We start from the raw sequence: 23,459 nt of genomic DNA on the forward strand, positions 1-23,459 counted from the left end.
AGTCAGTGTGTGTGAGAGGAAGCAGTCGAGTTAAAAAGCCGTTTAATCTGTTGACTTGATTGTGCTCCTGTGTAGTTACACAAAAAAGTCTTCTTAAATTACCTGTAACTCAGTTAGCAAATACATCAGCAAGCAATTTTCCCTTGGGGAGCAGGCATTTCTGAGTCTGATTAAACAAGTTATTCTTTGTTGGAGCGACCAGGTGAGGACTTTTGCATGAATCAGAGTTTGTTAATCTGGGCCTTTCTTTCCACTTCACTGACGTATTTTTCTGGGAGTCCTGTAGCCCTGCACATTGACAAACACATCAAATTTAATCATTTACTGCTCGTTCACAGTAGAGCTCAATGGCAATAATGTAAAAATATCAACCTTGTTGACCTGTGCATACTTACTTCAGCTCTTGAAGCTTCTTCCTTTTAATCTCATCAAGGCGCACACGTCTCTGCCGGGCTTCCTCAATGAGCTGATCAGCCTCTTTGAAGATGTCGCTGCGCTTTGTTATGGCTGAAAGCTCGCGTTCCCTTATCTGCTGCCGGACGGCCTGTGCATGTCGATGTGCTTTCTGGTGCTGCCTCTCCTCTTTCTCCTTCTGTTTGGCTATCGCCTCCTGCTGTGCCCTGTGTGAAGGAAGGTACAAGTGGAAAAGAAAAATTAAAGGGGAGGGTGTTATAGCTATGTGAAATTTGTTTTTTTTTTTCTTTTGATTTTTCTTACTTCAACACCCTCTCAAACTCGGCCTTCTCCCGGGCAGCTTCGATGGACAGGCAGTGCTCTTTCCTGTGAACTTGTTCCAAGTGAGCCTCCCTCAGCATCTCTTCCTCCTGCGCTTTCTTTACAGCCAGCTCTTTCTCTTTTCTCCTCCATTCTCTGTCTGCAATTTCTTGGTTCCTCCGAGCACGGAGCTCATCCTTCATTCAAATCCACAAACACAAGTAGCTAAGTACATCTGAAAATGTTATTTAAAAAAGCTGAGCAGCTGTCCCATCCATTGACTTTCAATCAGCTGGTGCTTTTATTCCTGACCTGCTCTGCCTTGCAGTCCTTTGCTTTTTCTTGCTGGGCCCTCAGCCTGGCTATCTCCAGCTCCTTGTCCTTCTTGATTCGTTTTTGCTCTGCTTCATATTCTGCTTCCCGCTGCTGCAGGGGTCAGGTGGTGGCAATATGAAACAAAACGTGAGCAACACGTGCAACTAGAAAGGAAATTGGTATTTTAATGATAGAATAAGTCAAAAACAGGCCAAATGATATATTTTGTATATTATGACCTGTTTGTTTTTGATGTATTCCATAGCTCTCAGGGTAGCCAGCTTCTCCTCCTCCTTCCTCTGCTCCTTGGCCCGCATAGTCTCAGCATTTATGCGCATGATCTCCTCCTGCAGAAGCTGTTGCTCCATCTTCTTCTTCTCCAGGGCCTGAAAGAAGAAAACCGACTCCAGTGCAAGTGTATCTTCTGTACATGTGGCTACATCTCCCTCTGAGCATGTACTACATGTGTTTTAGCATGTTTGTGTGTGTGAAGTATCTACACCTCAAGGTCTTCCAGATTCATTCTCTCCTGCTTCTCTCGTATCTGCTGGCCCTCCTGCTCTTTTATTTCATCTTCCACTTGCTTCTCTTCCAGATGCTGCTTGATTTGGTCATAGATTTGCTGCATTCCTCTGAAATATAACACACATGGTGGCAAAGCTCATCAGCAGCCACACGATTAGAAAATGGTCTAATGAAAAAGGTGGAAATGGGTTTCTTGAATCAGAACATAGGAGTGATTTTTTTTAAATGTCACAGTTTCAGAACATAAATGTGTTTGTATGTGCTCTCTTTACCTGATCCTCTGCTGTTTGCGAAGCTCATCAATCCTCTCCACAGTCTCCAAAGCCTTGCGGCGCTCTACCTCCATCATGATGTCCAAACGCTTCTCCTCCTCTGCCATCTCCGCCTCCACCTGTTTCTTCTCCTGCATCTGGGCGTCACGTATGGCTTGACACTGAGCACCCTGAATCAGCTGAGGCAATCACACACACAGAAGTGTGAATGTTCATGTGTCATGGACACCATCACCAGTTTTTGTTTTTTGTTGTTGTTATTTTTGTAATTTTGCCATCCACAGCTGCCTCCTACCTGGTTGAGCTTTTTGATCTCATCCTCTTGCTCCATCCTTAAAGCGTTGGCCCGCTCCAGCAGACGCTGTGCACGATCCCGGGCCTCCAGCTCCAGCTCAGTCAGTGCCTGGTTCTCCTTATGGGACTGGTCTGCTTTATAAATCCGATGCTTTCTTTCCTCTGCAGCTTTCTGGATAAGGAATACATGAATAAAGCCAAAGTAAGCTTACTGTGTTATTAATCTGCAAGTCAAATGACATTTTTTTATAGATTGGAGCCATGTTTCCTACAAGTTCCTCTTCTTTCTTCTCCTGATATGCCTGCTTCAAGGCCTTTCTCTCCGCCTTGTCGAGACAGCGGGACATTGGGGTTCGCTCCAGCTTTGCTGCTGGGAGAATCATGAACTCTCCTGAAGGATCGTGGCGTGGGATCCTGGCAAAATGACAGGTGGTAGTTTGTTAGCAGACAGTGTGTAAAAGAAATGGACGTAACCATGGCAGTGCCACCCACTGGTTTGTGGACTACCGATCTGAAGACTCTAGTTGGTACTGGGGCTCAGTTGGTGCTTGATTGGATCTAGAGTTGGGAAGATTTCTACTTTCAAATTTTCTCATACATATTGCAATTTCACCTGCAATATAATCTGTTAAGTCCAGCTTCAGTACAGTATTCACTGCGTTTTAGACAGAAACTTGTGATGAAGCCATACCACACGAGGGGCCGTCAAAGGCATGACATCACAAAGAGAACTGGATGAATTTGTAAAACCACTGACATGACATGATAAGGTTTAAATTTTGCTCAGATGTTCTGCAAAATGTAGGAAGTGCAGCTAATAAATACATATTAATCAATGGGCAGCATAAACAACCCCTCAAAGGCAGATCAGATTTAATGAAACAGAGCAACAGCATTAGTCCCATCATTTGATAGCAACATGTAGTATGTCCTTAGCTAGTTCCTGGTTGTATTGTTTCAAAATTGTGATTTATAATTGATTGATTGTTCAGCCTTATTGAGCTCTGAAGACAGAAGGGACCATAAATTGACAAGAAGGTGGAGCTGAGAAGGAGCAATGTCTGGATCTGATTGAGAACCCATCCTTGCAGCCTGTGTAACCATAGCAATAAACTTCAACTTGGACACATGAATGAAACACAAAACACACATCTTTAACTGGATGTTGGTCAACTTTATCTTTTAATCGGGCTTTGAATGAAAAGCTACCGTCACATTACTCTGACTCACTAGATGTAGGCTGAAGATTTAAGTGGCTTCCTCTGCTATCCACCTGTTATGGGTATCAAAATCCCCTTTACTACGTGAAAAGACACAACCACACTGATCATTTTTGCAGAGGATTTGGATTGTGCAGAAAGGCTGCTCTGCTGGTTTATTTCCATGTTAGCCATATGAATGAGTGCTAGCCTTCCCTACATGCAAATGTTCCACTAAAATAATCCCCCCATCACTATTTTGAAGGGACACTATTGCTGCATGTTTTACTTAGCTCCAGCCAATCTGATGGTTATTGATTTAATTAATTACAAACAAGCCAGTATACTTTTTTTTTTTTAGCAGAGTGACAAAGAATGCGGTCAGACCCTTAACTGATGCAGAATGGTCTGACATTAGCTCATGGATTAACACTTCTATAGTCTGATTAGCCTGCTGGGCAGTGCCTGGTATTATTAGCACAGCAAACACTAGCTGGCGTGCTTGGTGAACAAGGTCCATTAGTAATTCAACAGTGATTAACATTAACTGGGATGTCTATTTTGATCTGCAAACAGGCTAAAATCCACTTAGTTTTAAAAATTTGTCAACTTCTTAAAGTATTTTTTAGAACAACGTAAATTTGGTGAAAAATATTTTTGGGCAAGCTGAGACAGAAAAACTTCTAAAACAGAGACACAATCCACATGCAGATATAGTCCGTCTATTATAGACAGCCTATGTAGTTCTAAAGTGTGAAGTATGGAGTTTAGAGTCTCCCTCTGCTGGTCTTTACAGAGAATGCACGTTTTAAAGCAGTGACATCTGCACTCTACTTCTCTTAAACAGTCCATAATGGTTGTTAGGTATGATTTTAATATTCAGTTCGATTTTTTAAAAACACATTTGTCCCCTGGAGGAAATTTAAAGCAAGTTGGGTAGCAACAACTGTACAATAGTAGTAACACGTGGTAGTGAAAATGGGATGAATAAAATTAAATATATAAACTGTAAAAATTAAACAGTAACAACAAATAATGGGCATAAGGTGGTAAAATGCGCCAAGATTAAGAAACAAAACAACACAAAACAAAAACAGAGCTCAGGAGCATCCCTCGCTGTGCGTGTGAGTTGATAAAGTTCTCGGTCAATCCCGAAATAAAACATAAAACAGGAACAATGGACGACGCACACGTGACATTTGAAATTGCAAAACTTAGAAAAAGCAGCCTGAAACAGATAGGGTCAATCTGAGAGACAATATATACTCTCGCAGACTCCCTCGAAAAAGTACTTAAACGCTACATATACAAATAGCCTATAAAAACAACGCAAGCTGTTGTCAGGACAACCGCACGAGCAGCGACCCGGAAGTCTACCTACTGTAAACACCTTTATAGAATCATTATCATCTCTACAGTAGATCCAAATCATAGGGACTGATTATCAACAAGCACACACTTTTCCAGTTCCTTATGTGTTGTTTTCAAATGCAATGTAGCTGTCCAATAAAATCTACAGACACTGACAGATCCTACCTGAGGCTGCGAATGAGGTCTTTGGTGATGATCTGAATAGTCTCTCCTTCTTTCTTCTTCTGGGACCAGTTCTTTGTCCTGCTGTCTGGGTCTTCACGTCTGTCTAACTGTAGTGATACATTCAGAGCATCACTAGTCATAAAGTTGTATACAGTAAAAGCGTCACATTCCACTGTCTATGACGGGATGTGGTCTGTAGCACACTCACTGGTGATGGGACCCCGAACAGGGTTTCATCCACCCGGGCGCTGGGGGCCAGTGTGCGGTACCGGCCGGGAAAAGATCTGGCCCTGGAGGTGGTGGAGCCAGAGCTGAGTCTCTGTGAGGACTAACAGCAAGGGCAGTCAGGTGGAGTCTTGAAAAAGTGGCACAACAAGGTTTCTTAGTTCAACGATAACAATTAAACTTACCATGATCCTCGATTATTGACGAGATGTTGAGAAGAAATCCTTCTAACTACACGACACCCTTAGCAGTTAGTTGTTAGCGAGCTTTCAGGGACTAATAATACGACTTCAAAGAGCAGAGTCGTTATATAAATGTTAAAAATGCGGCTGCCGTTTAACGCCATCAATGTCGGGATGTTTGTCTGTTGCCATGGGAACGAAGCGAGGAGGAGGGTCTAGCTAAACTACAGCGTTCATAGTTCACAATAATATATATTTTTTAAAAAAACATTAGAATAAGTAGATTTTTACCAGGTTTTACATGAAAATGAAAAAAAAAAACAGTAAGAGTATTAAACGAAGGGAATAAGTCTCCTAAATAGTGACTGCTGACGTCCTCATTTAAAAGCAGCTGCTTTCTGATGGTGGTTTCTGAGTCAACAGTCAAAGGAAAACTTGTAGAGCTGCAAATCACAGCTGACATTTTAAATAAATGCTGTCCGAGACGATATATTAAATTTGGGAAATCGATCCTATTAGTGAAAAGGAGAAAAAATCGAACAAAATGTTGTGTTTTTGCTGTGTATTTGTATTTGTATTTGCTTTCTTGTTTTTGCATTTTCCTAAATCAGAAACAGCGTTTCAAGGAGGTTTAGCCTCTATATGACCCCATGGTTGTATAGTGGTTTTTCTTGTGGCCCTGGTCTAATGTGGTCTGTATGCAAAACGATTTGTTTATTTTTTTGACATTTTCACAGATAGAATGAATGTCTATACGGTTTATATCATTAAAATACAGACTAACACAGAATCAGTTCCTCAGCACTATAAATTCAGCTTACCACAACTTTTTAAGTAAATGCTGATTCAGAAACTACAGACCTGGCGCTCACTTCAGCATATTATTAAACTACATGTTCACCTGCTTGTAGGTGAATATTCAGCAAACGATAACACTCAAACTAATTCGTCTCTAAATTTAAACAACCAATGATAGCTAATTTCTGCTTCTTTACATACCGAAAAAATGATTTATGTGGTTTTACAATTAATCTATCCACCATTAGTGCTGCTGAAACAGGACGCTGTGTTTGTAACAGAAGAGCTTATTCATTCATTCAGGGCTGTGACGTCAGTTCCGGGCGGAGCCAGCTCATCACATGATGCGGAAGCTGCACAGACCACACTTACATTCCTACTACAAACTCAGGCGAAGTTGTTTAGTAAAAAGGGCGTTTATGACCTTCAGGTACAGAAAGAAGAGCTGGAGACAAAGATACTGCTGTTTTGTTGGCACTAAAGTATACTATACTTTGTTTTTTTACATACTACTTACTGTTAATTGTGGGATTTTAGCTTAACTTGAACTTAACTGACACATTTGACAAACTAATACAGTAGTGTTTATCCTTTATTCAGCTCATATTTGTAACTGAGTACATGCTTGACAACAATGGATACTATCATTTCTGTGTCTGTCCAACAGGTGTTGTGCTGATGAGGATCACCCATAGTGATCACCACAGTTCACTTCATTTGCAGAGGAGCCTCCCCCTGCTCTGCTCTACCTATTGGACTCCCCGGTAAATCATTAAACACCCGAATCAGAGGATTCTTTCCATAACATCCTCACACGAACAAACAGGAGCAAAGCAAAACAACGCCAAGACCACTGTGAAAACAGAAGGACTGAAGCCTCAAGGAAACTACACATCACATTCAGTGTTCATGTCGCAAATTGATGGTTTACTTTTCCAAACCTGGCCGGCCTGCAGCACATGGCAGCAAACCCAGATTCAATCAGCTACAGGGCAGAGAAGTTGACCATTAACCTCCTGCGCTGATTGCAAACACCTTTTCACTCGCAAGCAGCTGCTTCTGCACAGTGGATCCTGAAGTAAAGTTCACTGTCACAGGCAGCAGAAGTCTGTCAAACAGCAGGAGCTAGCTGTCTTCTCTGGATTTTCTTTTCTTTTCTTCTTTTATTTAAAGGACTAAATCTGCAACGATGGCTAAAGCAAACTATGGATACTACAGAAACACTATATTTCTGGCCATGTTTGTGGGCTACACACTGTACTACTTTAACAGAAAGACTTTCTCCTTTGTGATGCCGTCTCTAATGCAAGAAATTAAGCTGGATAAGGATGACCTGGGTATGAAACAGACCTACGTATTGCATGCATTCTTCTTACAGCCACAATAGACAAGCTAACAACAGTTTTTCCTTGTATTATGCTTCTACCCCTGCTGTAATATTGAAATTTCCTTGCATATATTTCATGTTTAAATGATTAAACTCTGTATTTCAGGTGTGCTTTTATCCTGATATCACATCCTGCTGTAGGTTTGGTTTGCTATGTGTGTGTCCTACTTTCCTGCACTCTCTGTGTTCAGGGATGATCACCAGCAGTCAGTCGTTGGCCTACGCTATCAGTAAGTTCATCAGCGGCGTGCTTTCGGACCAGATCAGTGCCCGCTGGCTCTTCTCCATTGGCCTGTTCATGGTGGGAGGCATCAACGTGGTCTTCTCTTGGTCCTCCACCGTCGCTGTCTTCTCTGCTCTGTGGTTTGTCAATGGTCTGGGACAAGGCCTGGGCTGGCCTCCCTGTGGAAGGGTGCTGCGAAAGGTATATGACCCAAATCAGTGCTATGATGTCATTGCATCTGGTTCAAGATGTACATTTTTAGCTCAAATGTTACAAAGAAGAAGCAGGCACCATAACACTGTTTGTTAGGAGCATGAAGTGTGATTTGGGTAAAGTTATAAGCAAAAGCACAGCAAATCCAAATCAGGAACTTGAAATACATAAAAGAAGTCACACTAGAAATACTGGATTTTTACCCAGTTCTACTACAGATTAAAGACATTGTATGTTCAATATAGTCAGCTGACTATAACTAAAATGAATCTAATTTCATTTAAACAGCTATTTAAAAATACAATACAACGTTAGATTATGAATTATATACCCATATTCGTCACGATTTTAAAACGGCACAAATAAATTGAAATCAAAGTTTTCATGTATTTTCTGTAAAATCCTCACCTCGACTTGTTTCAGCTGTTCTATCTCCAAAGCCATGAATTCAGGAGGTGTCTCTTAAAACTGATGTTTTTGCACAGAAGATATATAAAGTATGTTTGAGGGTGATCAGTGAAATATTTACCAACAAGACAGCAGAAAACCTGCAGCTACAGAAAAGTGGATTTAATGTCTAATAAATGTTGGCTTTATGAAATGTACAATTATCAGAGGTTACATTTTTCATAATTGAAGGACATTTTTGGTGCAGATTTCAGTATCTAGTCACCATGTGTAATATAACAACTGTCAAATACTTTCCATTTACATTTTAACTGCTATCAATTCAATTTATTCATCATCCCTTTGAATCAAAGACCAGTTTGTGACACAGCCTGCTAGCGATACCCTGATTTCATGTCATTCTTCTGCCTTTTCTGCTGTCAGTGGTTCGAGCCGTCTCAGTTCGGGACATGGTGGGCAATCCTCTCCTGCAGCATGAATCTTGCCGGCAGCTTGGGCCCCATTATTGCCACGGTGTTGGCCGAGAGCTACAGTTGGAGGACGATACTCTCTGTCTCTGGGATGATTTGTTTGGCAGTGTCCTTTGTTTGCCTTCTGGTTATCAAGAATGAGCCTAAGGATGTGGGGCTGCCAAATATAGAGGCAGCCGCCAAGAAGAGCAAAGGAGGTGAGACTGATTTTTTAACAATCAAGCTGTGTCCAGTGCTCTTCTCTGACGGTGGCTGAATCTTGTTCAAACATGCAGGGAGATAACAGATAACTGTGCATTGTGAACATGCGTGTGTGTTGTTGTACTGCTTGTGTTTCTAGTGTTGTGACTAAAGGTCACTGACTGGGTGGACTCTGCACCCAGTGTGTCCCTCGCATGGCACGAGTGCGAGTCTGACATGAACTCAGCATGTGAGCCTGAGCCAAAGAGATGTTTTATATATGAAGCTGATTAGAAAAAAGATCCGTGTCACCCCATCTCAGCTATGTAGATATCATGTTAACCCTCCTGTTGTCTTCATTTACGGGCACCAAAAAATATTGCTTCCTTGTCTGAAAAAAAAATCCAAAGATTCAGCAAAAAAATTCCCAAGATTTCTGATAATTTACAAAACCTTCAGGAACAAAATTCCAATAATTCCTTAAAAATGTCCCTTAAAAGTTTTATTTAAAAAAAATCCGCCGAATTTGAAAAGAAAATTCTTGTAAATATTTTTTTTAAAAATGAGTAAAAATCTTCAAAAAAAATCCTAAAAATATCTAAAGTGATTGCATACATATCAGTAAAACTTCTAATATTTTCTTTAACAACATGCACAAAAAAATCAATCAAACTCCAGCGAAATTAAACTAAAAATGTTCTTCGGAAACATTTTTAACATTTCTTTTTTCCACTAAAAAAATGTTCAAAGATTTCCCAAAAATGTTTAAAATGTGGACATCAGAAATTTCACTGTGATTTTTTTTTTCTTCCACATTTTCAAACTTTAAAACGGGTCAATTTTGACCCGCAGGACAACGCGAGGGTTAAACCCACCGTGTCATGTTGATAGTAGCGTTCATACAAAAAGTGCTCAAAAACATACGATTAGCAAATACTGATGTTTTGCCTTCGGTTTAGGATCCTCCAGCAGTGAGAGCACCCTGTCTGAGTTCCTGCTGTCGCCCTACCTCTGGCTGCTGTCCGTGTCCTACCTGGTGGTGTTTGGGGTGAAGACGGCCTGCACCGACTGGGGCCAGCTGTTTCTCATCCAGGACAAGGGCCAGTCTACACTCATGGGTATGGAAAAGGGGTAGAAGAGACACCTCCAGAGTCTGATAATAAATACACAGAGGGTCCAGCTCATTATTTCTTGTGAATCACTGTATTCCTCTTCGTAGGCAGCTCATACATGAGTGCTCTGGAGGTAGGAGGCCTGTTGGGGAGTCTGGCAGCAGGTTACCTCTCTGACAAGGCTGTGGCCAAAGTGAGCTATCTTTTTGTTTATATGTTTATCCTTAATGGTTTATTATTTAACTTTAAAAAAACGCTATTTTCATCTCACTTCTCTTGTATGTGTGCCTACATCTTAGGTTTATTTGTCTCTCTGCTCAGCTTTATTAGAAAAATAATAGACTGATGTAGACACTGTGATATTACAAGGATGTGGTACATTCAATGATTTTATTTGTCCCAGAATGGCCTCCAAAATCAGCTATGTGCGTCAGAGCTGCGTTTTTAATTTTACCAATCTCAAAAGATTTCTGCTGGCTAATTAACATTATGAATTACAAAATATGCAGACCTTTCAGCATTGTGTGGTATTTACTTCTACTCCGCTTCATTTTCACACTGACTTGTTTACATAACTTTGTAGAGATTTCAGTCATGCGAAGGACTTTGAATGTCTGAGTGGTCATGGTCTACCCTCTTACAGTGACTTTTTTTGTAAAAGCAAAGCAAGAGCTCTTTATAATTATTTTTTTAAAAAGTATGTATTCATTAATGGTTAGTGTGGAGGGGTGCTGTGTCGGACCACTTTTGCACATCCCAAGGCTTAGATGTCTCATCCTTAAATGAAAAAATACTCTCCAACCTGTCTCATCCTGATTTTGTGATCAAATAGTTTTGCAACACTAAAAATCAGTAACATAGGGTAACCATATTCTGTTTCTCTGAAAAGAGGACACATTTCCAGCTTGCGCGCGAAAAATTTTCAGTCTTTCTGTGCTTCAAACTCAGTTAAACAGATATTCTGAATTCCCCAGAAAAGAACACTTTACCTGGATATACAGAAAAATAGCCCAAAACACTCACAAACAGTTGCTCTATAAATAATATATTTATTAATTTAAAGCAATTCTCCTAAACAATATAATCAGTCACATACAAATATGGCATGCTCTAGTCTTTAATAGTTATTGACTCAAGTTGTGTAGGAACACATGTATTCAGATGTTTAACAAAATAAGAAATAATCATCTCTCTTAAGTCTGACACTTACACCTTAGTTAGGAAAAGTGAGGTAGAGTACCATTCTTCAAAATAACCTCCCAGTTATCAATTATGTAAAAATAGAAATAATGCCTCAAAATATTAAACAAAAAGAAAAAAGAGAGGTAGCCTATTCTTCAGTGTTCAGTTAGCCCATTCTTCAAAATAATGTGTCTAATGGCAAATGAAAAAAATATAGAAATAATGCCTCAAGTTAACAGTCCTTTTTTTCCTTCTTTTTCCTTTTCTTATTAGCCACAGAGACATAAGTCCCAGCTTTGCAGACTGTACATTCTGCCTCCCATTTGACACGACCCGGACGAAAACAGGGTACTTTTTCGCATTTCATCAGTGAAATGACATTTGCTTTTCGGCATTTTCTTTCTGTTCGAGTGTTCTCTCGCAGTGTGTCTGCCTGCCTGTCAGCCTGCGAGGAGTGAGTGTGGAGCGCCTCTGTACTGCTTTGTGAAAGATTAATACACTTTCTGGGGTTCGGCTCAAACTCCCAAGACAGTCTAACGTGAATGATAAATACACTGGTCTGTGACGCGCTCAAGCTAGGCAAGATCAAAAACCTGGACATTTGAAGGACTTTATAAACACAGGCTGGACAGCCTCTCAAAAAGGACATGTCCGGGCAAAAGAGGACGTATGGTCACCCTAAGTAACAACTGCACCTTTACCTGGCCGATCATGGGATTCTGCTTAGATTTTGCATATTTGTCCTTCTTTTGCGCAGCAAGGGATGAGAATCTATGGCAATCCTCGACATTTCATCCTGATCTGCATGATGGCAGGAATGTTCGTGTCCATGTACCTGTTCAGAGTCACAGTTACTCCTGACAGCTCAAAGGTAACAGTAAAATTGAAAAGGGCAAAAATCGATTACTGCATGTCAAATTGGCTCATCATCACCCAGTTATCTCTCCTCTGACCATTCAGGTGTGGATTCTCAGCCTTGGTGCAGCTTTTGGGTTCTCTTCTTATGGACCAATAGCACTGTTTGGAGTCATAGCCAATGAGAGCGCTCCATCTAACTACTGTGGGACGTCACATGCCATCGTTGCCCTGATGGCCAACAGTAAGTTGACTGGTTTTCATTTCAGAATCATTACATTCTTCTAACAACCGCTGGGCCTCCCCAAGGGACACAGCATTGTATTTTTATGGTTCTTTTGAGTGTTTTGCTTCCTATATCTTCTCGTCATTGGGGTGAACTCGTCCATTTGTGTTTCCTTAGTTGGTGGCTTTCTTTCCGGTCTACCATTCAGCACCATTGCAAAGCACCACGGCTGGGAAATGGCCTTCTGGGTAGCAGAGATTGTCTGTTTAGTCACCGCAGTCGGATTCTTCCTGCTGCGCAACATCCGAACCAAGATGGGACACGTGTCCAAGAAGGCAGACTAACATCTTCACACCTGAGCCTCTGCGCCCAGAGGAAAACTCAGTACTTTGAGCCTCAATTGTATTTTCATATTTTTTCAGACCGAATTCTTTTTGTACTACTGTTTCCACTGTCAGTTTTGCATTATGTAAACAGAAATGAAGCTCGGAGAAGTTGAGCGTTTTGTCTTTAAAAAGCAGTTGTGCAAGGTGCTTCTTCACGTAAAGTATTTACAGTCTGCACACAGTCAATCAGTAACTTGGCAAATGTGGCAAAAACACAATTAAACAAATTGTACTCTTTGAAGGCCAATACAGTTTGTCAATAGGAACAGCATCAAACTAAAGCCTGGTTTAAAAACTGGTATATTAAACAATACCTGGGTTTAAAAATAGAATCAAGCACAAGTAGAAGTACACAAATTAAATGATCTTTTCTGAAGAATGCACAATGTGTGGGCTGCATTACAAGAGCAGTCAAAGGCTTGAATAAAGGATAGTTTGTTGTTATGCTTTTTTTTAAAAGTTATTTTCATCTCTCAGCATTTTAATATGCATGCAGCCAAAGACAATGCAAAACATATACATACTGCAAGTCATTTAATCGTTTAAGTATTTACAAGACACAATATATTTACAATCTGTTAAAGAGCAACTGGGAGAAAGAAATTAGTTAACAAAAAAAAAAGCCCCAAAAACAATCCACTTATTTCTTTCCAGTCTCTGAATCTGTTGTCCTCTCTGGTTTAAGATCCAGCTCCAAAGTTTCCAGCTTTCTCCGCAACCTCCAGCGCACTTTTCAGATTCTGATCAAAGAGTTCACACCTGAAAATTAAAGGACAAGGATTTGATGTGTGGCTGTCAGGCACTGGATATGGGCTATGTAATGTCTGTAGAGGGGGGGACACTACAAAACTGAATTTAAGACCTGAAAGCAACATGATCCTAGTTCTGTTTATTACCTGATTGGCATTTCCAAAGAATAAAATGGGTTCTTGAGGGCAAAGTCTGAATAGATCTCATAAATCTTCCTCAGCAGCGCATCAATACCAGACTGGCGAGGGTCCGCCAGCACGATAAACTTTATCCCTGTGAGAGCAAAGAGGGAACGAGAAATCAGAGAGACTAAAGTTTAAAAACAGCCTCTTTAAAACATAGAGCAAGAGGCAGTAAGGTATATTTTATAGGATGTTTTAGAAATATGTTAGTGGCAAGGTAAGTTATTAATGGGTAGATATAAGCTGCATGTTTCTGACTATGGTGTATTAACAGACAAAATGTATCTGAAACACATACTGCTTTCAGATACTTGTCCAAAAAAATAAAAGGAAAATCAATGTCAGAAAATACTGTTATTTTCCCTGCAATCACACATTTGCACCACTGACCTGTGAGAGTCTGGAAGCAGTGGAGTTTGAAGACGTCCGTTTCTAGCATCTCAATCCCTGAACTGCCAACTTCAGGGGACAGCTGTGAACCTATAGCAAACAACCTACAGGAGGAACCACAAAAATAGCCGTGTCTATTGACGTTAGACACATCCGTCCCCAGCAAGTCCTGAGTGAATTAGCCTGCCCACCACTGAAAAACAAAAGACCAGAGCTAGACATACAAGAAGATCCTGAGGAGCTCCAAGTGGTGTTTTTAGTGTCCTGTTCTGAAGCTTGACAGCACTGGAAGTTAAATCTGGTTCCACTTAACCACCCTACAGTCCCAGAGAGAATACAGAATATACAGACAGGTGACAAACTAAACAAAAGATTGACATAAAGTGTCTTACAAAGGTATTGGGTCAGAATAGCTTTGATGCATATTGGCACTGATTTAACAAGTCTGTGGAAGTCTATTGAACAAGACAGTCCAAAATCCCCTACAGGTGTTCAACTGGGTTGAGATCTGGTGACTGAGAGGGCTATAGTAGATGATTCACATCATCTTCATACTCATCAAACCACTCAGTGGTGGTTCTTGGCCTATGGATGAGTGCAAAACCACTTCCACTAATATAATAGACATCAAAAAAAGTGCCACACGCTACCAGTCTGAACTGTGGCGTCACTGGTACAGTTGTCTGCTGTAGTATTTTCTTCTGTGTTGTTTTGTTGTTTTTATTTATCTGGACCCTGTGTCTGTAATAAAGTTTGATGATTGAGAATGAAGGTGAGAATTCAGAACTTTGTGCTGATTTGCAATAGGGACAAGTGGACCCAAACCATACAAACAAAATGCCCCCACAGCATACCACAGACCTTAGTATTGAGGTCATTGGTTCAGGGTTTTCCTTTAATCTGTCACCCCTCTGTAGACATGACTTACGAGTGGAACATGGAGGCCAGCATCAGCTTCTCATTGGAGCTCAGACGTGCTCGTCCAAAGCGAATAGACACCGGATAATTGGAGGGATCCTTCAAATATTCCAGGATGTCCTTTCCTTCAGCTGTATTCTTTCCGACCACATCGACTCCATTGATGGACAGCACAGCGTGGCCCACTGAGGAATCACAACACAAACACTTCAGAATTAACGCTTTAAAGTTAGACTGTCAGTCGAGTCAAATGGACAAATGATGAAATAATTACACCAATCCGGATACAATGTCACATCGGTGCAATAGGGTCACTTTAAATTCAAAATGAAATGTAGCTACAGCAGAAGGCGACGTTTTAGCTAACTTAGTCCATAGGAAAATATCAAAATTAGTGCAACCTAGCTAATATGATACTTGCTATGGATGTCTTGTCAGCATTGGGACAGGCCTTGTTTAGCTAGAACATCATATAGTGTTCAATGGGTTTCCACCGCAGCTAGCTAATGAAACATGCTAACGCTGTGCAGTGAAACGTTACCTCTGATTCCGTCCCGCTGTCCGAACGAAACCACGACCTTCTCATCGTGGTGCTTCAGCACTAAATCTAAAGGATGACTGAAGGTCTTCTCCACTTCTGCTCTCGGCACATAGTTGTCATATTGGTAAATTAAACCTCCAGCTTTATTCACCACATACACACTGAATATCACCATCTTTGCGACGTCCTGTCCAGCTGACAAAACTGTCACGTGACCTGGGCGTTTTGGCTGAAAGTAAACGTTTAAATTCGCTCTTTCTCATCCTGTTTAAATTTCTGAAGATTTAATCCTCGTAATATCTTCAAACCTACCAGTACGTGAATTGTAAAGTACTTTGTGAGTTGGTAATGATGGTTAAAGTCAAGAAATGTTAGGGACACAAAAAACTCAATTTCCCATAATTCCCAGATTCACTTCCGCATATACAGGTTGTCTAAGGGGCTCGTGCACGGGCGAACTTCCTTTCGCTCCGACATCTTGACGAGGAAACATGGTGAGGACAGTTATTACACGTTTCGTTGAAGCAAATAAGACATTTACGGTTTTAATTTGACTTAGCCGGAGTCGCAACTGTTCGGAATACGTTGTGGTAGGAATGCGCTGTCCTATACTGTGATAGGAGAGCGTGTTTTGAAGCCATAAATAGTGAAATTTTACTCATTTAGCGGCTGGCTTGCTAGCTAGCCACTGTGCTAATTCCACCATGCTTGCAGCTACACTGAGCCTCCCGAAAACGAGCCGAATAAAGTTGTCGCAGATGCTTCCACGTAAATGATTACTCTATATGTATACATACAATGAATAATTTGAATTCTATCCGATAAAGCTAACGATGGGATTATATGCACTATTTATAGCGACACTAGAAACCCGTTTTGAAGACAAGGCCGTTCCATGCCGGTCAGCCGATCACAGTTTAAACGGATATCTTTATTAACTAGCTTCATCATCATCCCAAATACATACCTATGAAGCATCCTTGTCTTTAAATACGTTATGGCATGTGCTGCCAGGTCGCGCTTGTAGCGCCAGACTGAGCCATCGTGTTGTTTTAACGTGCCGTCCTCCGTTTCCAGCCTCCTAAACAAGACAAGAAGAAGGACACTGGGAAGTCCAAGAAGGACAAGGACCCAGTCAACAAGTCTGGAGGCAAAGCCAAGAAGAAGGTACGCAATGGTTGCTGAATATTTTTATTGAGTGAGATGCACTGTGGAGCTTAGCTCATCATTTGAACAAAATGTCTCTGTGATTTCGAGCAGAAGTGGTCCAAGGGAAAAGTGAGGGACAAGCTCAACAACCTGGTCCTTTTCGACAAGGCTACCTACGACAAGCTGTACAAAGAGGTTCCCAACTACAAACTCATCACCCCCGCTGTTGTGTCAGAAAGGCTGAAGATCCGTGGCTCTCTGGCCAGGAATGCCCTCCAGGAACTGCTCGCCAAAGGTGAAACTCACATTTATGGTTTTAAGTTACCAATAGTTCATGTTGAATCCATAGGACTAAATTCTGTACTTGACAGTGGGGCTGGACTTAAGGCAGATGGGGCATTGGTGTTTTTTTACCCTTTGAAATGTATTTAAAGCACTTTATGTTATCTATTCCCTCACACACCAATGACTGCATGTGGAGTAAATTCAGGTATATAGTCTGCTTGGGGACACTTAAGCAATTGAAAAGGCTGGTGATCATCCATTGATCTTGAGATTAGTGATCAACCTGTTCACCGCCTGAGCCACAGCTGCCAACTCTTGTTTGCCTAACAAGTTGTTTTGACAAGTGGCTTTTTAGCTAAAGAAGCAAAAAAGAAAATTAGGTGTCTACATACATTTACATTGTTTTATTTTTAATTTTTTTTTTACATCGAATAAGTGAATCTAGTGAAAAGTCAATTCAGAGTTGCACATGTGAGCTTGGCAGAATGTTTTCTTCAACCATCAACAGAAAGCTCGTTGACCAGAAAACATAAGTTCTGCACTAAAAGCAGAGGTGGAGCTGGCTCTAGCTGCGGCTCTACAAAAAGCAACAATTGCATCTCTTGCCATCTACAATACTGTGATGCCACATTAAGTTCATCTGATGAATACCCTACATAGTCATCAGCTCTGCTCATTGGCTGTGACTAATGTTTACAAATGCTTACGCTGTATGTATCCAGGCCAGAGTGCTTTTGTAACAGTTCATCATTTGTTCCTCAGTGACACTGATGTGTTTGGGTAATATGCAGCGTGACTGCTTGTCATTTCGTTTGAGATCATTTAGCCTCTCCTCGTCTTAAAAATGCTGGATGAAAACAAGTTGTGTAACAGTGAATGCTATTTTAAAACACTTGAATAATGTAGAACTGTCATGCATCTCAGCACATGTCAAGTAAATAGTTTATATAAATGATGACTAACTTGTTTCTATCTGAAACCTGCCACCTGTAACAAAAAAAGCATTTGCTGTCTGCTTTGAATTTTTTTTCTTTCCTTGAGATGTATTAAGGTGGGAAACAGATTACTCATTGTTTCAGTGACATTGTCTTGTGGGATTACTTTGCTTTTCTTTTTTATTACCGACACAAATTAGAGTGCACTAAAGCATAAACGCGTTTTCACTGACTGTGCAGCATCATTTGCTGGTCGGCAGCACTGATGACATTGTCTGTGTAATTCTTGGTGCCAAAATTAATTTTAATTTCCAAATCTCAAAAGACTTTAGAGATGTTATAGCTACATCATCTGTGGAGCCAGAACAAGTATACTGCTGCATTTACAATTCGTCTCCTTGTAATATATGCATGTGTTGGTGTTTGGAAAGTCAGACCCCTTGACTTTGCTGTGACATTTGAAGTGATGCACACAAAGACTAGTCAAGTACATTGCAGTGCCTGCTGAATAAAAAGTGAATACATCAGATGTTTCTCTGTGAATATGTGGATGAATCTGCTGACAGAACATGGTCCTGTTTTGTTTTCCAGGCATGATCAAACTGGTGTCCAAACACAGAGCACAGCTGATTTACACACGTAACACCAAGGGTGGAGATGAGGAGGCAGCAGCGGAGAAAGCATAATCAGGTACAGCGGCAGAAACTGTAAATCATTGTGCTGCTATTTTTTCAAGCTGCACTCACTGACCTGCAGTATGTTTTTCTTTTTTTTCTCCTGCAGGTCCTCCTGTTTGTTTCCTGCAATGAGCTGTTTGTAATGAAAAGTAAAATAAAAATGTAAAGACAAAATCTCTGCTTTGTATTTGATTTTTCCTGTTCATGCAGATTTACCAGAGTTGTTATATGGTGGTAATGTAATTTTAGATATTAGAAAGAGTCAAAATTCTAGGGAACTGTATTGCAAACTATTTTAATATCATCCAACAATGTTCTGATCAAGAAATACTAACTTACACTAAAAAAATGTTGACATGAAAAGATAAGGCCCTAATCAGCAAGTGTGCACTAACAAGTGTGGTTCAGTAATTTATTAGTTACCACTTCATCTTCAGGCTCTATCCACACAAATATTATTTAAAAAGTAGCTTTTTCTGACTGAAATTGCAGTTTAGATCACTGAAAACTGAGCTTTTGGAAAATTTTCAAGGGTTACGATTATTGGAAACCTCAGTGTTGATGTGCAGCCAGGGAGAATGGTATTTGGGTTGTGACGCTAGTGTTGCCTCCTTTTATTTACATGAGACAATTTAGCACAATGGCAGATGTGGCGCTTGGCTTGTTAACAGGACTTTCTACACGTTTACACAAATCTAGGCCCTTTTCCACTATACTGAGGAACAGAGGTGTCAGAATGAGTGCACGTGAGTCAGCTTTTTGTTGATGTACCGTTGTTAAAATAGGCTTCTGATTGGCCAACAGGGTTTAGGTTACATCATCGGCTTTTCTTGACAGCATTTTAGCTCTTTTTTTGCATTTTAACATGGATATGAATTGAAATTTTAGGATGAAGAAGGAAAAAAAAAATCATTGTCAACATTGTAAATTTACTCATATTCTCGGTAGTTACATTATTTTTTTTAATGTGTATTGTGTAGGATTCCTCTTACCTGGAAAGCAGTATGGAGTGTAAATAACTTAATTCTCATGCCTTACACCAGACTGAGGCACTCGTCTCGGAGCTGCAGCTGCTCCCTGGGTGATTCACTGCCTAATGCTCCTTGAAGTTAAGATGACTACAGAGCAAAAATGTCCCCATGTACAACAGGCTTTTTGTTGTGTTCAAAAATTCTCTTCAAATTCTGATAGTGAAAACAAAGATGTAAAACAGACCAGAGGAAGGAAGGAGGGGCCACTTGGATCTAGCAGCAATTCTAACATAGATCAGGTCCTCCCAGTGTGTGTTGACACGGAAGAAAGGGAAGAGATTCCTTTAAAATTCAAGACACATTGCGTCGTTAATGTGCAAAGTTAAAAGGTGGTTATTGTGGCTGTATGATTCACGTTGGTCTAGTTTTGAGCTCAGTAATAAGGACTTTTATTGGTTTAACACAGCAGGAATGATGAACTCACAGAGGAGGAATGTTGTACCGACCCCAGAGCTCATTCTGCTGGATGCTTTCACACCTCCTGTAGTGTGTTTCACTTACTATCAGCCTTCTTGGTAATGAAAATCCCCAGTTGTGCGCCTTCACTGTACCAAGTGTTGTCATCCAGTAAATTTAAAGAGACATCCTGACTCAACTGATCTCGTTTCCAGTTTAAGAAGGATCCTTTCTAACCTCCTTCTAGAGATTCTTCATTTATGCACCCCGTTTGTCTGTTGAAAGCCACAGGCAGTGAAAGGTTATGAGATATTGATAAGAACGGCATGAAATGAAGAAGCTATCTTCACTGTCAACTGTTTGCTCAGGGCGTGAGATACACAGGAGTCAGTGATGGATGCTGTCAGATGTCCGTTTGTCAGCACGCGGCGGCACCTCCAGCAGCTGCAGCGAAACAGACTGCATGTTTCACAGCTCCGGCAGATGCACCATCCATCAGCTCCTGCAACATCAACCTGTGAGAAAACAAACACAGTGCTGCCTCCGTCTCTCCACCAGTGGCTGTTTAACAAACCAACTGTCACACAGAGTATAAGTTCATCTTTCCACCACTAAATTCTTGGATGGAAGTGTCTGAGGCAAAAACTCAAAATCTTACCAAGTCTATTTGTCTTATTTTGGGTCAAAATGTCTCATCCCACTTGATTTAAGATAAATTCACTTAACAAGTGACATTTCAGCAAGATGGAGGGACTGGTTTCAAGACAATGCATCTTAAATGTCTTAAGTCAAACAATCTTGAAATTATCTTGTTTTAACCCTCATGTTGTCCTGCGGGTCAAATTGACCTGTTTTATAATTTTAAAATGTGGAAAAATATATATATATTTTCACTGTGAAAACTTCCACATTTTCAAAAATTTTTGAACATTTTTTGGTGGAAAAAAGAAAACTGATTTTTTCAGAAAAAAATCAACCAGAATCCAGCAAAATTACCCTAACCCTAACCCTGTTCTTAACGAAAATAATCACTAGATATTCTTAGGGGTTTTTTTTTGGAAGATGTTAATTCATTTTTTGAAAAATATTTACAGTTTTTCGATTTTTTTAAAAAATTTTAATTTCTTGCCAAGTTTGGGGGGGGTTATTTATTTTAAAATAAAACTTTTAAGGGAAAATTTTATGGAATTTTATTCCTGAAGACTTTGAAAATTTCTATGAATTTGGGGAATTTTTTTGCTGAATTTTTGGATTTTTTTTCAGACAAGACAATATTTTTTGGTGCTGTAAATGAAGACAACAGGAGGGTTAAGACACCTAAGCTTGACAATCCTGGTAAAATAGAGCTTAAAATAGGTTTTCCCAGCTAATTTTAAGATGTCGATATCATAAATATTTCTTATTTCAAGAGATCCTACCAAGCCATTTTTCACTTGTTCTATTGGCAGATTTTTTCAATTATTTCAAGGTAAAAGTTCTTTGCAATAAGTTTTTCTTTTCTTGTTTTGAGAAGGGCATTTTTTCCATTGTAAATGTGTTAATGGATTTTGATTCACCAGACAGAAGACTTTATAAGACATAACAGCAGCAGAGTGTTGACACATTTTCATCCATGGAGAGAGCTGAATAAGGTGGAAGTACATTCCTGTGCTCATTCATGTAATGAAATACACACGTGGACAAAATTGTTGGTACCCCTCAGTTAAAGAAGGAAAAACCCACAATTCTCACTGAAATCACTTGAAACTCACAAAAGTAACAATAAATAAAAATTTATTGAAAATTAAATAATCAAAAACAGCCATTACTTTTGAATTGTTGATTAACATAATTATTTAAAAAAACAAACTAATGAAACAGGCCTGGACAAAAATGATGGTACCTCTATAAAAGATTGAAAACTATTTGACCAGAGTGACATGATTAACTCAGGTGTGTCATTTAATTGACATCACAGGTGTTTCCAAACTCATAATCAGTCAGTCTGCCTATTTAAAGGGAGACAAGTAGTCACCCTGCTGTTTGGTGAAAAGGTGTGTACCACACTGAACATGGACAACAGAAAGCGAAGGAGAGAATTGTCCCAGGACATCCGAAAAAAAATGATAGACAAACATCTTAAAGGTAAAGGCTATAAGACCATCTCTAAACTGCTTGAAGTTCCTGTGACAACAGTGGCTCATATTATTCAGAAGTTCAAGACCCACGGGACAGTAGCCAACCTCCCTGGACGTGGCCGCAAGAGGAAAATTGATGACAAATTGAAGAGACGGATCGTTGGAATTGTATCCAAAGAGCCCAGAGCAACCTCCAAAGAAATTAAAGGTGAACTCCAAGGCCAAGGTACATCAGTGTCAGATCGCACCATTCGTCGTTGTTTGAGCCAAAGTGGACTTCATGGGAGACGACCAAGGAGGACACCACTGCTGAAAAAAACTCATAAAAAGCCAGACTGGAATTTGCAAAAATGCATGTTGACAAGCCACAAAGCTTCTGGGAGAATGTCCTTTGGACAGATGAGACCAAACTGGAGCTTTTTGGTAAGGCACATCAACTCTATGTTCATAGACTCAAAAACCAAGCATACGAAGAAAAGAACACTGTCCCTACGGTGAAACATGGAGGAGGCTCAGTAATGTTTTGGGGCTGCTTTGCTGCATCTGGCACAGGGTGTCTTGAAAGTGTGCAAGGTACGATGAAATCTGAAGACTATCAAGGCATTCTGGAGAGAAATGTGCTGCCTAGTGTCAGAAAGCTTGGTCTCAGTCGCAGGTCATGGGTCTTCCAACAGGACAACGATCCAAAACACACAGCCAAAAACACCCAAGAATGGCTGAGAGAAAAGCGTTGGACTATTCTAAAGTGGCCTTCTATCAGCCCAGATCTGAATCCCATTGAACATATGTGGAAGGAGCTGAAACATGCCATTTGGAGAAGACAGCCATCAAACCTGAGACAACTGGAGCTGTTTGCTCATGAGGAGTGGGCCAAAATACCTGTTGACAGCTGCAGAACGCTCATTGACAAATACAGAAATCGTTTAATTGCAGTGATTGCCTCAAAAGGTTGTGCAACAAAATATTAAGTTATGGGTACCATCATTTTTGTCCAGCCCTATTTCATTAGTTTGTTTTTTTAAATAATTATGTTAATCAACAATTCAAAAGTGATGGCTGATTTTGATTATTTAATTTTCAATAAATTTTTATTTATTGTTCCTTTTGTGAGTTTCAAGTGATTTCAGTGAGAATTGTGGGTTTTTCCTTCTTTGACTGAGGGGTACCAACAATTTTGTCCACGTGTGTAGTTGTGCCTTTATTTGAGTTCACACTGAAGATGCCTGTGGGGCTCAGAAAACACTATAACAAAGAACACGAGTTACTATAATTTTGTGAAGCGCAATCAGTGCTTTAATGAGTTTGTTTTTACTGACAGCTACCATTTAGTCTGAGGTATTAAGAATAAATGTGCATATTAATTATGCACATTTATTTATGCATATT

At 40.2% G+C, this 23,459-nt stretch overlaps 4 protein-coding genes across 5 annotated transcripts; 2 read left to right on the plus strand and 2 right to left on the minus strand.

The window, feature by feature from the left end:
• Positions 1-25: 25 nt before the first annotated feature.
• On the minus strand, positions 26-5,483 carry cfap45 (cilia and flagella associated protein 45). The gene is made up of 12 exons (XM_022190375.2): positions 5,266-5,483; positions 5,064-5,183; positions 4,856-4,962; positions 2,393-2,534; positions 2,122-2,292; positions 1,827-2,005; positions 1,532-1,661; positions 1,269-1,415; positions 1,027-1,140; positions 718-911; positions 396-620; positions 26-288 (listed from the first exon to the last, which is right to left on the minus strand). The coding sequence occupies exons 1-12, from the start codon at positions 5,266-5,268 to the stop codon at positions 222-224; spliced, it is 1,599 nt and encodes a 532-aa protein (XP_022046067.1). The 5' UTR covers positions 5,269-5,483; the 3' UTR covers positions 26-221.
• Positions 5,484-6,383: 900 nt separating this feature from the next.
• On the plus strand, positions 6,384-12,939 carry slc37a4a (solute carrier family 37 member 4a). Of its 2 annotated transcripts, none has more exons than XM_051957469.1 (9): positions 6,384-6,490; positions 6,728-7,397; positions 7,639-7,871; positions 8,715-8,958; positions 9,901-10,059; positions 10,161-10,246; positions 11,993-12,106; positions 12,196-12,334; positions 12,494-12,939. In XM_051957469.1, exons 2-9 carry the CDS (start codon positions 7,250-7,252, stop codon positions 12,658-12,660), a joined length of 1,290 nt encoding a protein of 429 aa, XP_051813429.1. In that variant the 5' UTR covers positions 6,384-6,490; positions 6,728-7,249; the 3' UTR covers positions 12,661-12,939. The 2 variants fall into 2 exon arrangements, with proteins under 2 accessions (XP_051813429.1, XP_022046068.1); XM_022190376.2 differs by having other exon boundaries at positions 6,411-6,542.
• Positions 12,940-13,219: 280 nt separating this feature from the next.
• On the minus strand, positions 13,220-15,698 carry trappc4 (trafficking protein particle complex subunit 4). The gene is made up of 5 exons (XM_022190377.2): positions 15,484-15,698; positions 14,953-15,127; positions 14,025-14,128; positions 13,599-13,725; positions 13,220-13,461 (listed from the first exon to the last, which is right to left on the minus strand). The coding sequence occupies exons 1-5, from the start codon at positions 15,656-15,658 to the stop codon at positions 13,383-13,385; spliced, it is 660 nt and encodes a 219-aa protein (XP_022046069.2). The 5' UTR covers positions 15,659-15,698; the 3' UTR covers positions 13,220-13,382.
• A 139-nt stretch (positions 15,699-15,837) lies between these two features.
• Positions 15,838-18,703, plus strand: rps25 (ribosomal protein S25). The gene is made up of 5 exons (XM_022190379.2): positions 15,838-15,977; positions 16,561-16,650; positions 16,744-16,927; positions 18,444-18,542; positions 18,636-18,703. The coding sequence occupies exons 1-4, from the start codon at positions 15,975-15,977 to the stop codon at positions 18,536-18,538; spliced, it is 372 nt and encodes a 123-aa protein (XP_022046071.1). The 5' UTR covers positions 15,838-15,974; the 3' UTR covers positions 18,539-18,542; positions 18,636-18,703.
• The last annotated feature ends 4,756 nt before the right edge of the window (positions 18,704-23,459 follow it).

This window comes from Acanthochromis polyacanthus, chromosome 13 (assembly GCF_021347895.1).
Source record: "Acanthochromis polyacanthus isolate Apoly-LR-REF ecotype Palm Island chromosome 13, KAUST_Apoly_ChrSc, whole genome shotgun sequence".
Classification (NCBI taxonomy): Eukaryota; Metazoa; Chordata; class Actinopteri; family Pomacentridae; genus Acanthochromis; species Acanthochromis polyacanthus.